Here is a 16879-nt window from a genome sequence, read left to right as displayed (position 1 = left end):
GACAGGTTTTTCTCTCTATTCAGAGTTTTCTCTTTATTCAGAGTTTTCCTGAACTAGCTAGGCGGATAAATTCCTGCCTAAAGCTTCAGGAGGAATTGCCAAATCAGTACCCCCCCCTCCCTGTCCTTTGCTCTTTTGCTGGTTTCCCAGTGTCCCTTGCTGCCTCCAAATGTGGCTCACCAAACCTTTCTTTTTAGAGAGCTCCAGGCCCCCAAATCTCACCCTGAGAAACTGCTCTTACTGATTAAACCATAGTATACAATGGAATACTGTGCAGCTATGGGAATGGCGGGGAGGCTTTCCAATGTATCCCTTAAAAAATTTATGTATTTATATTTTTGAGAGAAAGAGAAGGCAGGTGGGAGCTGAGAAGGACAAGAAGACTCTGTGCCGACATGAGGCCCGATCCCACAACCCTGAGGCCATGACCTGAGCCGAAACCGGAGAGTTGAACGCTCAACTGACTGAGCCACCCAGACACCCCTTTATGTCCTATAATGTTAGGGTTGACTTTGGAACCATGTGAACGTTCACCTATGGAAAAAGAAAGAAGAAAACCTGAGCCTCACACTGAAGATGGTGAAAATTTACCCACATGTGCATGACTGATAGGTGATTGAATATTCGAGTTTCAACAAATTACTGGTTGAATGAGTTCAAAAGTATTTCCCCATAGCATCTTTGGGGATCTCCACTGTGGTCCTTTGGCCTCTCTCTTATCCCTAGAGAAAAAGGAGCTCTTGACACCTAGGTAGGGCTGGAGTCTGGAAAGACGGCACCAGGCACTTGCGGTCCTTCCTACCAAACCTGTCACTGATAGATAACCCATAGATAACCCGCCAAGCACAGGTTCTTTGATTCAAAGTCCTTTCACTTCGATGGTCTTTACTCCTAACATCCCTTGGGGAAGAGACGGAGCTGGTGTTAGTATTTTACAGTTAGGAAACTGGTTCAGACTTATGTGTTTGTGATTAGTTGGCCTTGAAGCTCAGAGAACCCAGATTTTTAGGAGATTCCTACACCATATCTCTACCCTAGACCCCTTTCCTGGGTCCAGATTCTTTTTTTTTTTTTTAATGTTAATGTTTCTTTTTCTTTTTTTTTTTTTTTTAAGATTTATTAGAGAGAGAGAGAGGGAGGGAGGGCATGTGAGCACGTGAGTAGGGGGAGGGGCAGAGGGAGAGAAATCTTCAAAGTAGACTCTTGGCTGAGTGTGGAGCCTAATGTGGACCTTGATCTCACGACCCTGAGATCATGACCTGAGTGGAAACCAAGAGTTCGACACTCAACTGACTGAGCCACCTCGGTGCCCCTAGGTCCATCCAGATCCTTCTATGTGACCACCCATCAGATATTTCTACCAGGATGTCTTATGCACCTGAGCATGTCAAATATGCTGCCTCTTCCTCCAGCCACAGCTGGTTCTGTTTCCCAATCCCACCGAAGAGCACAACCATACACTCCGTTACCTAAACACAAATCTGGGTGTCAGTTGTGATTATTCCCTCTCCCTCACCATCCTCCAATTTACGTGACCCCACCCCCACCCCTCAGGGCTGACCTAGACATCTCCCAATTCTGTTAGTGACTCCAACGCTGCAGCCATTGCCCTAATCCAAGCTCCCTGCATCTGCTTAATGGATTATTATAGCAGTCTCCAACCTGGATCCCACTCCAATCCATCTGTGGCATTTCAGGCAGTCATCATTCCAAAATGCAAAGCTCATTACATCATCTTCCGGTTTAAAATCCGTCAGTGGCTACTAATTATAATTAAGATAAAGTCCCAACTCCTTATTGGGTCTTACAGGGTCCTACAGGATCTGGTTCTGTTTTCCCCCTCTCTCATATAAAGTCATCTGGGTTTGGTATTTTTTGTTATAAGTAGATTTTATTTTATTTTTTTAAAGATTTCAATTATTTGGGCAGCCCTGGTGGCTCAGCGGTTTACCGCTGCCTTCGGCCCAGGGTATGATCCTCGAGACCTGGGATCAAGTCCCGTGTTGGGCTCCCTGCATGGAGCCTGCTTCTCCCTCTGCCTGTGTCTCTGCCTCTCTCTCTCTCTCTCTCTCTCTCTCTCTGTCTTTCATGAATAAATAAAATTTAAAAAAAAGAAAAAAAAAGATTTCATTTATTTATTCATGAGAGACACAGAGAGGCAGAGACATAGGTAGAGGGAGAAGCAGGCTCTCTGTGGGGAGCCCGATGCGGGACTCAATCCCGGGACCCTGGGATGTGACCTGAGCCAAAGGCAGATGCTCAACCACTGAGTCACCCAGGTGCCCTCTTTTTTTTCAACTTTTTCAGGCGGTTGCTTATTGTCAGCTCATCATCTATAAGTAAGTATGGAAGTTGTTAGGAGGTTTTAAGTTTCCCTTTAGCTGTGTCCCACAAGTCTTAATATTCTGTATCTTCATTATCATATTCTGTTCTAAGCATTTTAAAATTTCCATGATGACTTTTTTCTATAACCTATGTGTGTTCTAAAATCTTCAAATGCATTTTTAATCTTTTTTTTGGGGTGAAGATTACCATATTAATTAATTCTGGGGTCACAAAATCACTCTCCAATCTGTCCTGGATACTCCCTAGAGCTTCAGTTCCCAGAAACATGCTTTTTGGCCTTTGGACCTTTGCAAGCGAGGCAGCCTCTGCCTGGGCCCCTCCCCCACTGTTAGCTCCTACTCAACTGGCAGACCTTGTTTTTTTTCCCCTTTTTACTTCAAGAGAAATCATTTCCTCTGCAAGCTTGCTTTGACCTCCAAATTGGGATTGGGTGGCCTTTCTGCTTTTCTAAGTGCTCTCATAGCAACATGTACTTACCACAAACTCCTTGAAGACCTTGCTCAATGCTTGGCACATAGCAGGTGGGCAGTAACGAGTTGTGGAATGAATAGAGCAACTCATGCACTCTCATTTGCTGGTAAAAAATCCCATTCTGGAGCCACAGGAACACTCCACAGGCATTGCTGCTTTCCTCTTCTCAATGATAATATCCATACTATCTCTTTTCATGGTTATGGTCCTTCTCTGGCCAGTCATCCCACCCTACACTGTGCTGCCCCGGGCCCTGAGAGGCCTAGTCTCTGAAGGGCTGGTGTAGGCTGGACTCAAGAGGCTTCGCCCTCTCCTGCTCCAGACCAGAGTCCCTGCACTGAGCCTTCTTGCCAGCAGGTGGCACTTGAAGCCTGAAAGCTGAACTCTTGCCTCGGTTCCCTCCTTGCTTTTCTAAGCCTCTTGGGGCACATAACCCGGCTTGGGCTATGCTAAGGCTTGGAGAGGATGCTCCATCCAGCTGGGGCACCTGGCTCCTGGCTCCCATACTGCTGTCCCTTCTCTCCTGTCTGGCAGCAGCTGTGCCCTGGACTTCTCCTTTCTTAGACTCCAGTTCAGTTTAAGTGCATATGCTTTAACCAGAGCTAAAATTAGGTGGGGCACTAGAAGCTATTAATATGATTTTTGAAGAGCATGCATATTCTTAAACGATTTTTCTTAGAAAGTCTCTCTCCATATTCTCTCTGCTTGTCCTTGTGGATGATGCTGAGCCCAGGGTCACAAGGAAACCCAGCAGCCTGGGTCCCCTCTGAGTTTCTTTCTCTCCCTGAAGCCTAAGGGCTAGAACTGGGGAATTTATTTTTTTATTTTTATTTTTTAAAGATTTTATTTATTCATAGAGACACAGCTAGAGAGAGAGAGAGAGGCAGAGACACAGGCAGAGGGAGAAGCAGGCACCATGCAGGTAGCCTGATGTGGGACTCTATCCCGGGTCTCCAGGATCACGCCCTGGGCTGCAGGCGGCGCTAAACCGCTGTGCCACCGGGGCTGCCCTGGGGAATTTATTTTTAAGAAATAGAGAACATCAGCAAACACAGAGAAAGGCTGTGGGTATGTGGGAGAAATTTATTGTGGTATTGCTAATATCATTTTTACATTGTCCAAGAATTATTTTAAAATTAGCTTTTGGTAGTGGACTATTTCTTTGACGGTGTCACTGCTCTGGGTCTGAACATTGTGGATGACAATCCCATAAACATTACATTGATTACAGCAGTGTTGTTAGGGGTGGGCAAGTGGTCCTTGGGAGGTAGAGGAGGGCCTACTAGTCTTGTCAGGAAGATAGTCCAGGTGGGCTTAGGAGGAGACAGCTTGAGTGGAGTCTTTTTTTTTTTTTTAAGATTTTATTTATTCATGAGAGACACAGAGAGAGAGAGGCAGAGACACAGGCAGAGGGAGAAGCAGGCTCCATGCAGGGAGCCCGACGTGGGACTCGATTCTGGGTCTCCAGGATCACACCTTGGGCTAAAGGCAGCGCTAAACCACTGAGCCACCCAGGGTGCCCTGGAGTGGAGTCTTGAGGAGGGGAAGATTATTCTATCTAGGTAGAAGAAACAGTTTGGATAAAAAGAGAAGCATGTATCAGCCTTCTGTACTCCCCAGTGCTCCCAGCCTATCCCACATGCTGCCTAGTGAAATCCTCTCAGCCTGCTCACATGCCACCTTGCTCAAGGACTTCTTTGGCGGACCCTGGCCTCTTCTGGGTGATTTAGCTGGTACCTCTTACCTGCACATTTAACCCTATTGTGCCAAAGTGTGGCCATCCTGTCTTCTTGAGCACCTGGACCCCCTGTGCTTCCTTAGGCACTCCTAGCGGCTAAAGGAGCCCAGCTGGAATTCCATGTACCTGTGGTAGGTGAGTGCCCCTGACAGAGGGTTTCAAGATGTAGGTAAGATCTTTACCCTATCCTGCTGTGCTCTGGTTTTCGGCTTCCGTGAACCCAGGCCAATCAGCAGATCTCTTCTTGCAGGGGAATGAATGCCCATGAAGGCTGTGAATGGGACTTCTCTTGCAGGCTGGAGAAATGAGTGTTGCGGAAAAGAGTGATTTTGGGATTCTGGGACAAATTTAAGAAAAGCTCTCATTAGGCAGCCCTGGTGGCACAGCGGTTTGGCGCCGCCTACAGCCTGGGGTGTGATCCTGGAGACCCGGGATCGAGTCCCATATTGGGCTCCCTGCATGGAGCCTGCTTCTCCCTCTGTGTCTCTGCCTCTCTCTCTCTGTGTCTATGAATAAATAAATTCAAAAAAATCTTAAAAAAAAAAAGAAAAGCTCACATTTTGCCCCAGAGCAATGAGCAAGGCAAAGACCACACTTGGGTACCAGAATTCATATCCCAAGAAAGGAGAGCGGAAGGCAGAGAGGTAGGTGAGTGGCAAACTCCTTTGAAAAATAATCTAATCTGCTCCCAGAAAGGATGCTGGAAATGAAGTTGTGAAGTTGCTCTGGAGAAAATGCTGGGGTTGGCACTGTCAAAGGTGCAGAGACGCAGGCCTCCGCTCTTAATTGGCTGATGAACATTTCCCACCAACTTCTAGGGCTCGAAGGAAGCACTGGGTTTGGTATGGTGGTTCTGTTACTGGACTCAAGACACTGTCAGGCCAGGGAGCATTACCTGGGGGACATTCTGGAGGCTGCAGGAATTCTGGAGGAGAACTGAAGGAGATACTTTTGGACCTGGAAGAAACCTGAGAACTCATTAGGCTCAACCCTATCATTTTGCAGTTAAGGAAACAGATGGGAAATTACTTGTTCAAGGCCATACTGAGTTAGTGAGAGGTGAGTCTGTATAAAACACTGGTTGTTGGGGATCCCTGGGTGGCGCAGCAGTTTAGCGCCTGTCTTTGGCCCACGGCACGATCCTGGAGACCCAGGATAGAATCCCACGTGGGGCTCCCGGTGCATGGAGCCTGCTTCTCCCTCTGCCTGTGTCTCTGCCTCTCTCTCTCTCTCTCTCTCTCTCTCTGTGTGACTATCATAAATAAATAAAATTTTTTTTTAAAAAAAGCACTGGTTGTTTTGACTCTAAAATTTAGGTCCACTACACCAGATGATTTCTCATATACACCACCCCATCTTAGTTCCTAATTGTGGAGTCTGAGTTACCAAGGACTGTGTACCTGGCCCAAGATGATGCCATCCAAACTGTGCTAGGACAACGCCACCACTGCCCTCCAAATGCCCTCACTTTTAGCCTTTCAACAGGAAGAACCAGACTGTGGTAGAAGGAAACAGGCAGGATCTCAAACCCAGTGGAGAAATGAAATGAAAAGTACCCCAGAGGATCCTAAAATAAAAGACACAAGAGCGTTTTGTGGGGGTGGGGAGAGTTTATTGTACACTGTTCTAATTAAAGTGATATTTTACGAGGGTTTAAGACAGAGGGCAGACAGGCTCTGAGCCAGGCCTCAGCTTCAGAGGGCCGCTCCTGGAGGGGAAATGGCACTTGCAGGGAACACAGACTCAATCACTGCTGCTCATTAGGCACCGAGTTATGGCAGAATCCTCCTAGGGAGCCCAAGAGCCACGAAGCAGCTGCTTGAAATTCCAAATCTTGCTCCAAATCCCGCTGTGCCTATCACCTGCCCGGAGCAGGCCTCAGAACCATCCTGGGGACTGACATGAATCCTTTCTCTGGCCCAGGCTGCCCGGCTCTTCCTCATGACTGTTCATCACAGGCTTCCTTCTGCCTTTCAGAGGTCTTCCCAACTTGTGGCTTAAAAACACCAGCAGGAGGAAAAGCAAAGAATGTTCTTAATGTAAATCCAGAGCAAAAATTACTTGAGAACTGTTTCCCAGGGTTTGTGGGTATGTGGGTGGTTCCTTGCATTCTTCATCCACAGGGTAATTTGAATGCATGGTGCTGATGAAGGTGCCAGAAGCCTGAACTTTTGGGACTTGTTCACGTTTTTGAGAACCTATGGGGATAATCACTGGGCAGAAAGAGAGCTGAGCAAAAATGCTTTGCCAAAGGAAGGGTGGAGAGGAGAAACTGGTTGAATCCTGAGATCATTCCCAAGAGGAAGGGAGTGCTACTTCCAGAAGCAGCAGCCGGAAAGCTTGTGCCAAGCTCTGCTCAAGGGGTCAGGGTGCTCTGGGTGGAGGCAGTGGTCCCTCTCGCAGTTCTGGGTTACTGTTTAGGCAAAGCGAAGTCCCAGGCAGTTTCCTGTGCGCATTTCCACATGGCCTGCATGAGGCGGGTGAAGCCCATGTCTTTGGGCTTCTCTAGGCCTCTCATCAGCCGCTGCTTCATGATGGAAACAAATTCCTTATTGCTCAGCTCCCCATTGCCTAGAGGAAGAGGCAAACACAAGAGGGATAAGTGGAGGCCTTTGAACAAAGACGCTGAGAAAATGCCATCATTCAAACCCACATCACATGTGGGTTCCAGAGCCCAGTGCACCCTCACAGCCAAATTTAATTCTCTTGGCTTCAAACAAATGGTTTGCTCCTTCCTTGATGTTTTGGATTATAACTCAGTGGCAGGTTAGTGTAGTATGATAAAAGTTGAACAAGAATATATCGTAGGTCAGGTCCTATACTAGGAGTTGAAAATAAAGAGGTAAACAGGACCTTGTCCTTTGAGATACAACCAGGATGTGGGAGAGACAAATATATTATTTTGACAGGGTGGCAAATGCCAAAGTGGGGTGAACAGAAGATGCTATGGGGGGCACAGAGGAAGAGATCTAACCCAGGCTCAGCATAGTGCAAACACAGAGCAATAAAGGCTTCCTGGAGGTGACTCCTAAGTTGAATCCCAGAGGATGAGCAAAAATTGGCCAAGTAGGAGGGAGTGAGACAGAGGAGGCATTCTAGGTAGCGGTTCATTCTAGTCGCATGAGCAAAAGCATAGGCAGGGAGCAGGCTGTTGGGTACCTAGGAACTGCTGTACACAGGGGTGGGGAAGTAAACAGAAGGGGCGGGCAGGAGACAGGTCCCCAAGGGTCTTGTATTTTCGTAAAAGTGTTTGCGCTTTATCTTCCAGGAGTGGAGCGGAAGGAAGGAAAGGACTGCAAGTAAGTAAGTGAGATGGAGTTAGATTTCCATTTTGGATGGATTTCTCTGGCTGGATATGGGGATAGGACAAGAGAACTGCATAACTGGAATACAGGAATCAATCGGGAAGACTACTGCCATAGTCCAGGTGAGAGATGAGGTAGGGTTTTCACAGTAAAAACCAAAATCAAAAATCTGGCTTTGGGTTAAGCCCATTTTCTCATGGCCTCCCATTTCGCCCTCTTCAGTTACAGTCTCTTAGGTCTGGAGAGCAACTTGGAGTGTGTCTGGTTTAACCAAAGGTCAACCTCTCCAGCCACAAAGAACAGGAACCATGTCAACAGTAGAGAACAGTTACCCTTTAACTACACGCCTAGGAGTAAAGGTCTGCTGCTGACTAAAAGAACGGCAGCCATTTCTGGTGGGGATAAGACAACAGGAAGCCAGCAAACAGACTCTTACTAACGACTGGCCTGGGAAGAGAGTGGAAAGAAGGAACATAGGGTTTACTTTTGTAGAGAGTACCAGAAAACCTAAACTGGCCCATGTTTTCTGGCTGGAGGGAGCATGGAGAGCCTCAAAGGTACCTCATAGCAAGGAGGAGATTAGGAGATTAGGAGACCTAATCTATGGTTTTCAAAGTCAGGAGAAGGATTGTCTTTGGGAGAGGAAGTGACTGGAAGGCAGTACCAGGGGGCTCTGTGGTCCTGCTAATGTGATGTTTCTGGATAATGCTGGTTATACAGGTGTGTTCAGTTATTATTTTTTAAGATTTTATTTATTTGAAAGAGAGAGAGCATGAGAGAGAAAGTGAGTGAGCACAAACTGGGGGGCAGGGAAAAGCAGAGGGAGAGGGAGAAGCAGGCTCCCTGCTGAGCAGGGAACCGGATGCTGGGCTTGATCCTAGGACCCTGGGATCATGTCCTGAGCTGAAGGCAGAGGCTCAACTGACTGAGCTACCCAGGTGCCCCAGTGCGTTCAGTTTTTAAAAATTTAGCAAGGTGTTTACTTATGATATTTGCACTTTTCTGTATGTATATTATACTTCAATATAAAGAGTTAAAATGTAGCCTGGCTGGCTGAAAAGTGACCAATAATATGGCTTATTAAGAATACAATTAAAAGGGCACCTGGGTGGCTCAGTCGGTTAAGCATTTGCCTTCAGCTCAGGTCATGATCTCAGGGTCTTGAGATTGAGCCCTGTTGGGGCTCCTTGCTCAGTGGGGAGTCTGATTTTCTCCCTCTGCCCCTCCCCCTACTTGTGCTGTGTGTCACTCTCTCTCAAATAAAAAATAAAATCTTAAAAAATGGAATATAATTAAAAGAACAAAAAAGGTCTAAATGAGATTCTTAATATCTTTATAAGAGAGGCTGAAGATGAAAAAATCTGAGGTCATTTAGACTATCATGGGATTTGCTTCCTGCTTCCCTAAGGCCAGAGCTAATCAATGTGAATGGCTTCTGCTACTTATGAAGCAAGTATATGACTGAATGTCATCTGTGTGCATGTGTCATCTGTGAGTGCAACTCTAAATTCTGGGATAAACAAGTCTGAAAAGTCAATGTCCTCTGGCATTTTGACCTAAGATCTAGAGCTTGTAGAATAACAATGGCTTTTAAATTTAATATGCATTTCCTTTTTCTGTAGATAAAAAACAAACCAACCCAGAGGTGTTAAATGATTTTTTTAAAGGTGACTCAAGTAGATATTGACAGAACCTCCTTCTAAAAGGCTGGAAAATCCAATTTCATTTCTCAGGTCTTCCTAGGAGAAGAGGGGAACTGTGAGGCCGCTTGTCTTTATTCTCATATTTACTTTATGGACCGGCTCTCTGGCTTCAAAAATTATAAAATTAAGTGTTTTTTGGAAAAAACCTCAAACCAACTAGAAGTGATTTTGCAAAAACAAAATCTGAGGGAAGCTAAACTGTAGAGCAGTGTTCTTCATTAGAACCATCTTTCTTTCATGAGGGAATTTTTTTTTTTTTTTTTGAATCTGTGCTACTTAATACGGTAGCCACTGGTCACATGCAGCTATTGAGTACTTGAAATGTAGCTAGACAGACCAAGGAACTGTTTTCAGTTGTTAATTTTAATTGATCTAAATTTAAATAGCCACATGTAAGTAGTAGTATCATTTTGGACAGGGCAGCACTAGAGAATAACCCACCCCTACCTGAGGGTGAGGCCATCTTCTTGTTCTAACCCTGGAACAAAACAAGGTTTAACTCAGAGCTTGGTTGTGGGTGCAGGTGGGAGGTTTAAATAACTCAAGTTCAACTAGGTAATTTCAATAACTTAAGAAACACCTATTAGGTGCAAAGTACTATCCGAGGTACCTATGGAGGAGTCCAACAAAAGTGAACAAAGGACTTGCAACTACCCTTAAAAGGCTCATAATTTATTTACTGCAGGGTTATTTACAATAGCCAAGATATGGAAGCAGCCCCAGTGTCCATCCACGCTGAGTGGATAAAGGAGATGTGGTGTGTATGTATGTACATGTACACACACACACACACACACACACCCTGGAATACTACTGAGCCATAAAAAGCAATGAAATCTTGCCATTTGCAATGACATGGATGGAGCTAGAGAGTATAAGGCTAATAAGCAAAATCAGTCAGAGAAGGACAAAAACCATATGATTTTACTCTTGTGGAATTTAAGATACAAAATGAGCAACAGGGGAAAAAAGAGAGAGAAAGAGACAAACCAAGAAACAGCTCTTAACTAAGGAGAACGAACTGATGGTGACCAGAGGGGAGGTGGTGGGGGGGATGGGTGACATGGGTGATAGGGATGAAGGAGGGCACTTGTGGTGATGGGCAGTGGATGATGTATGGAATTGTGGAATCACTATGTTGTACACCTGAAACGAATAGAACATTGTATGTTAACTCACCGGAATCAAAGTGAAAACCTTAAAAAAAAAAAAAACAAACCTCACAACTTAGTAGGGAAGTTAGGTCATATACACAGAGGTAGAGAGTAACATGTTGTAATGAAGACAAATTGAAACACGTTAAGGAATAAAAAAGCCCAAGGGATTCACTATGCTGGGGCCAGAAGGAAGGTTTCACCAAGGCAGGAACTTCTGACCTGCTTCCTGGATTCCACTGGTCTTACTTCCTAGAGGGAAGATGAACAATGAATCCTGGCTGTGACACAAGCAGTAGAGGTAACAGAATAGAGGGAAGCCTCCAGCTTTGATTCACATCCTCGCTATGCTATCTACTACTACCTGTGTGCTCCTGGGGAAACAACTCAGCCTACGTCTCAGCATCCTTATCTGGAAAATGTGGTGAAGAACAGTTCTTACAGTCAGAGAATTACCTGAGCAGCTTAGCACAATGCTTGCTCTTAGTAAGCACCGAGGAAAAGGGTAAGGTTCTACTGTGAACATCAGTAGTAGTATTATGCCAGGACACATAGCTGAGAAATGACACCACAGTGAAACCAGGACCTCTTAAATGGGCTCAACTACAGGGTGGTCACAGACACCACAGACCACTGCAAGCTAGAGGGCAAAAATGGAATGTGAATGACTGCAATGTGCTTTGGGAGGTAGAGAGGTCAGGACCACCTTTCTAGATGCACTCAGATAATTGTGTGCTCCTGGTCTATTAAGGGGCAAGTTGAGTCTAATATTTTTGTTTCCTTTTTTTTTTTTTTTTTTTTTAGTTTTTATATTTGAGGTTTACTTTTACAAACACTACTAGAATTGATTGTTTCCTTTGTTAAGATCTTTATGGTCATACATTAATTTAGGCCTATAGGCAAACTGGAGTTACAAGAAGAAATGGAAAACACAAATCAGGACCTATGGTTATAGTTCTCAATGTGATGATGCGGAGGGCTGAGCTACTGGTGTGGGAAAGCGGTAAGTTGAAGAGGTACAGGCTAGTGCACTGGAGCTGTCTGCAAGGCTCCATTATAAACAATGTCTACTTCAAGGACAATCTAACTCCAGAGGGCCCCACTCACCATCGCAGTCAAAGAGCGCAAACACCACATCACACACATGGTCGGAGAGTTCCACTTTAGCTACTGTCCTGGCCACCTGCTGCATGGTCACTGAAAGAAGAGAGATGCTTAATTAGTACGGCAGAGGGACTTTCAGTTTGCTGTCTCTGAATGGGTGGGATAAAACTACTCAGTCATAATAAAAAGTATTCAACTATATTTAAGTCATATTTAAGAAAGTGAGAATTTGGTTTTAACCCAAAACATCCTTTCCTTTTCATCTCAGGTTCCATTCTTTTCTTTTTTAAAAAGATTTCATTTATTCACTTGAGAGAGCATGCACACAAGCAGCGGGGAGGGGCAGAGGAAGAGGGAGAAGCAGACTATCCGCTGAGCAGGGAGCCCGATTCAGGGCTTGATCCCAGGATCCCAAGATCATGACCTGAGCCGAAGGTAGATGCCCAATTGACTGAGCTACCCAGGTGCCCCTAGGTTCCATTCTTTTCTACTGCTGCTATATTTTAGGAGGTATACACAGTTAAGAGTGGATACTAAGTTCATAGAGACAGAAAGTAGATTAGTGGTTACCAGGGGCTAGGATGATGGGGAATGGGAAATTAGTGGTCAGCAGATACAGATTTTCTCTTTGGGGTGATGGAAATATTTTGGAAGTGACAGTTGCATAACAGTGTGAATGTAATTAATGCTGATGATTTGTACAGTTAAAAATGGTTTAACTGTCATCTTTATGTTAATATATGTCACCACAGTAAAAATTAAAAAAAAATAAATTTTATCCACTTATTTGAGAGAGAGAGAGAGACAGAGACAGAGCACAAGCATGAGAGCATGGGGAGGGGCAGAGGGAGATGGAAAGGGAGAGAGAATTTCCAGGTGACTCCCCACCATGCATGGAACCTGATGCAGGACTCGATCCCATGACTCTGAGATCATGACTTGAGCTGAAAACGAGTTGGATGATTAACCCACTGAGCCACCCTGGCACCCCATACCATAGTAAAAATATAAAAGGTGAAAAATCCACATAATGGACCATTCTAATGGTCTAGAGCATGCATTGGTGGTTCTCTTATTATTACCAGGAGTGTGCCTTGAGAAAAAAACTAAGAACGCCCGATATTGCAATAGTCTCCATCTTGGCATCTCTCTCTGGCAGGAAAGAATATGATGATGAAAAAGTCAAGGAAATAAGCAGGCAGCAAAAGAATGAGAGGTGGGGAATGAGGAGGTTTGTGTCAGGACACTAACAGGCATCACCTTTCCTTTGCTGACTGCCAGCTAAGGACTTGCATCCATGAGCTCCTTGCCCCTCCTCCTGGCCTTCCATCAGCCACTCTGTCTTTTCAACTGTGCCCTCTGGGGTAACAGTGGGCCCCCATCTCACTAATTCAGTGTCTGTGGCCTTTTTTGTTTTGTTTTGTTTTTCTTCTTCCAGACCTCCACGGAAAATCTCTTCTCTCTTACCATTTTCTCTTTATCTGACATTTACTGTTAGACACTGGCAATCATGTAAAAATTGGGTTCTCATGAAAGACAAGCCAGGAAAGGTTAGGCCATTTCCACTACCTATTCTCACTGTCTGTCCTCAAACCTGATCTAGGGGCATGTATAATTTATGTTATTGCTTATGGACACTTATCTTAAGTGAGGTAAACCTCACGGGAAAGAAAAGGATTGATTTTTACTTATCAATCAACTAGCAATGAAGTGTTCTAAATATTAGATTTAAAGATTAGATTCATCCAGAAGCAGTGTGAACTTGAATTAAAGTCAGTGTGCCTTCTCTGTGGATTTGGTTCCTATTAATTTCAGTTCTTTCCTGTCATTTTATCCAGCATTCAACCTTTCACTTGGCCTCAGTCACCTCTATGTATTCACCACAGTGCCCCCAAGGTCGGCAGATACAAGTACCAGAGCAAGGCAGAGATGCAAGGAGGGGATGCAGGAGAGAAACTGCTTGGAGTCACCAGACTCTGAGCTCTGCTCCAGCTCCACCACCCATCTGCTGTGTGACCCTGATGAAGTCTCCTGAAATCGCTTTAAATTTAATTTTTTCATATTCATATGAGGGGATGCCACAAAATAACTGTTGAGGGGCTTAGTAGTCCAAAGAACAGTTTGTTGGTGTTTTCGAGAATCTGAGGGTGGAGGTATACAGAGACAGCTGAGGATCTCTATGACGAAGGGTACAGGAAAGTCGTATTGGCCACAAGTTAGGCTCTGCCTTGGTGTTCACAGCCTCTGGCTTGAGGGGGACGGCTGCCCAGGAGGGCAAGAAGAGCCAGTTTTCTCACCCACACCCAGGATGTTAGTTAGGGTGAAGGAGGAATCAAGATCCCTTGGAACTTCAAGACTTCAGCAGAAGGTATTTCAGCAGATGTTCATGAGATGTGGTTAACTGCTGACGGGAGCTGGAGAATCTGCACAACTGCAGAAGTTCTGGGGTTTAAAAACTTTGCCTTGTAGGTCTAGATACTTGATTTTCTCTGCTGGCCCAGGAAGAACTGATTCCTGCTAACTAAACTGCCCAAGGAAGGAACAGAAATCAGCATGCCAATTTACAACAAGAATGGTAACTGTTAAGAGAACTAAAATGGTAACAGCTGGTTATTATACTTCTCAGTTGGAAAATCTAACTAAGGAAATTCAATTCATCTCAGAAGATTGCTCAGTGCAAACAGAACTGGATCATTAGGAACTGGATGCTCTCAGACTGTGATAGAACTATCCTTTGCAGTCACAGAATATGTTCTGAGAAGTGGATTAAAACCGGCTTTGTATTCAATAAACAGTTGCTTTGTTATTAACCATTCCTTTGTCTGCATTTCACATCAATCCCACACTTCCATCAAAACTGAAAATTAGCCTCTTTTTCTCTTTCCCATTTCCTTCCATTCTCTCAGGGCAGAGTACCCGCTGCTGATTCCTCTTGATGTTCCAAGTGCCCATCCTTTGCACCACGAAGACTGGTAGGGTCCTTTCCTCTAGATAAACCATTAACTAAATAGGATCCAAGGATATCAGTGACCGCTCTTGACAATTTTTAGTGACAAGCTCACTAAAGTGGTACTTAGTGGTTACAGAACAGGGACCTCTGGAGGCCACCAGCAGGAATGCCTCATTATCAATGCCATCTCTTGACAGAACAATTACAGATTACATTCCGTTTCACTTGGAGAGGGTTACCAGGGCTGCTAAGTCACTGTAACTCAAACTACTGGGATGTCATCAGCTAGGGGTGCCCTTTCCCTGTCCAAGATCCTCAGGTCCCCAGGATATGAATCAGAGCAGTGGAGGAAACAAATTATTTAACTAGCTGGTGAGCTGTCAAAATGTGAACTCTTGGGAACAAGCAGGATGATAGCAGATTACAAGCCACATGCTTGACGGCTGGTCCTGAGAGTTGGCTCATTTATATTTGCTTCCACATCCCTGAATCAGAAAGTCATAATTAAATCATAGCAAGCAGGGATGCCCGGGTGGCTCATCGGTTAAGCACCTGCCTTCAGCCCAGGGCGTGGTCCTGGAGACCCGGGATCGAGTCCCATATCAGGCTTCCTGCATGGAGCCTGCTTCTTTCTCCTTCTGCCTGTGTCTCTCATGAATAAATAAATAAAATCTTAAAAAAAAATAAATCATAGCAAGCAGAACACTGCCCTCCTCCCCCACTGCCCCACCCAGCTTTTGACCTCCCCAGGTAGACCAGGATTCTGGAATCTGGGTCTTTCTCACTGATGATGCTAACTGATTGATGGCTGGGATTCTAGTTTGTAATCTGAAAGATGTCTGCCTGGAGCGTGAGGTCACCCTGGAGAAGGTCTAGGTTTCCAAGGCCTATATACTTCTTCGGTGCAAATGTGGTCCTGCTGCCCGAACAACAGATGGATGTGAGATGGGGTGATTTCTACTAGATTAGGATAGGGAAGAATGTGTAGAAGCGGGCTCAGCTGGCTCTTGAAAATGTGGTACCCTTTTGAAAAGTCCAGACAGAATCGAATCTGAGTTGTGCCAGGTTCCCAGTCTCCTCTCTGGCAAGGTCCATAGCTGGAGAGTTCAGTAGTAGGAAGAACATATGCTGAGTCTGTGTGACTACAATGTCAGAAGCTACATTACACAGAGTTATTTACCACAGTTGTTGAACAGAAGAAGGGAGAGTTCTGCAGGGATAAGAGACCAGATATCCACTTGGAATCAGAGACTCTTACGACTAGAAGAGAACCTCAGAGAAAGTGCAAAATCCAGAGAATAATTTGCCCAGCGGGCAGCGGACCTAGGTCTAGAATCTAGGTCTCCCGACTTCCAGCCCATAATCTTTTCTGTATGCACCCTGGGTCTACTTGCACCTGTATATGGACAATACTGGTTCCTCTATGAAAGTGTCCCCCTAGACAACAGAGAAAGCTCAGGTAAAAGAAAAAGCTGGTTGGGGACTCCTCAGTGCTAGTGGGCAGAGATCAGTAACTGAATAGCTGGAGGCTGTGAGGAGGAGTCAGCATTATGGTTTGAATCACAGATCTGATTGCCCTATATGCTGGAAGACATTAGCATTCCCTTGAAACTTCTAGCAATTTCGGGGATAATTTAAAAAGTTTATTTACCTGCAACCCAATGAAAAACACGTGAAACAGGGCAGCCTTAGTGGCTCAGTGGTTTAATGCTGCCTTCAGCTCTGGGCCTGATCCTGGAGACCCGGGATCGACTCCCACATCAGACTCCCTGAATGGAGCCTGTTTCTCCTTCTGTCTGTATCTCTGCCCCCCTCTCTCTTCTCTTTCTCTCTCTGTGTCTCTCATGAATAAATAAAATCTTAAAAAAAAACAAACAACAACAACAAACAAGTGAAACAGAGGTGGCCCTGGGAGCTCTTCCCCACAGTTGCCTCTGATGCACAGATCTGGCTACGATGATGAGCGAGCATGACCCAGTTAGAAGCTGCCTGTCTCTTCCTAATTGCAAAGGTGTTTGGAAAGGTGATACTCCAAGTTGGGCTGGCAGTCTCTAGCTGTGTGGCCATGTGATTATTCCTGCCTTCCTGGACTGCAGCGGAGAAAATGA

General features: G+C 45.2%; 1 protein-coding gene across 2 annotated transcripts in view; it reads right to left on the bottom strand.

Moving 5' to 3' along the window:
- Window positions 1-6145: 6145 nt before the first annotated feature.
- MICU1 (mitochondrial calcium uptake 1) overlaps window positions 6146-16879 on the bottom strand; it is a 247358-nt gene continuing 236624 nt past the window's right edge. For both annotated transcript variants that reach the window (XM_055325234.1, XM_055325233.1), the window contains 2 exons: window positions 11825-11914; window positions 6146-7126 (listed from right to left, as the gene is read on the bottom strand). In XM_055325234.1, coding sequence (XP_055181209.1) covers window positions 6966-7126; window positions 11825-11914 — 251 coding nt within the window. In that variant the 3' untranslated portion in view covers window positions 6146-6965. The remainder of the gene's footprint in view (window positions 7127-11824; window positions 11915-16879) is intronic.

This window comes from Nyctereutes procyonoides, unplaced genomic scaffold (assembly GCF_905146905.1).
Source record: "Nyctereutes procyonoides isolate TBG_1078 unplaced genomic scaffold, NYPRO_anot_genome, whole genome shotgun sequence".
Taxonomy (NCBI): domain Eukaryota; kingdom Metazoa; phylum Chordata; class Mammalia; order Carnivora; family Canidae; genus Nyctereutes; species Nyctereutes procyonoides.
This window is presented reverse-complemented; position numbering and strand designations above follow the sequence as displayed.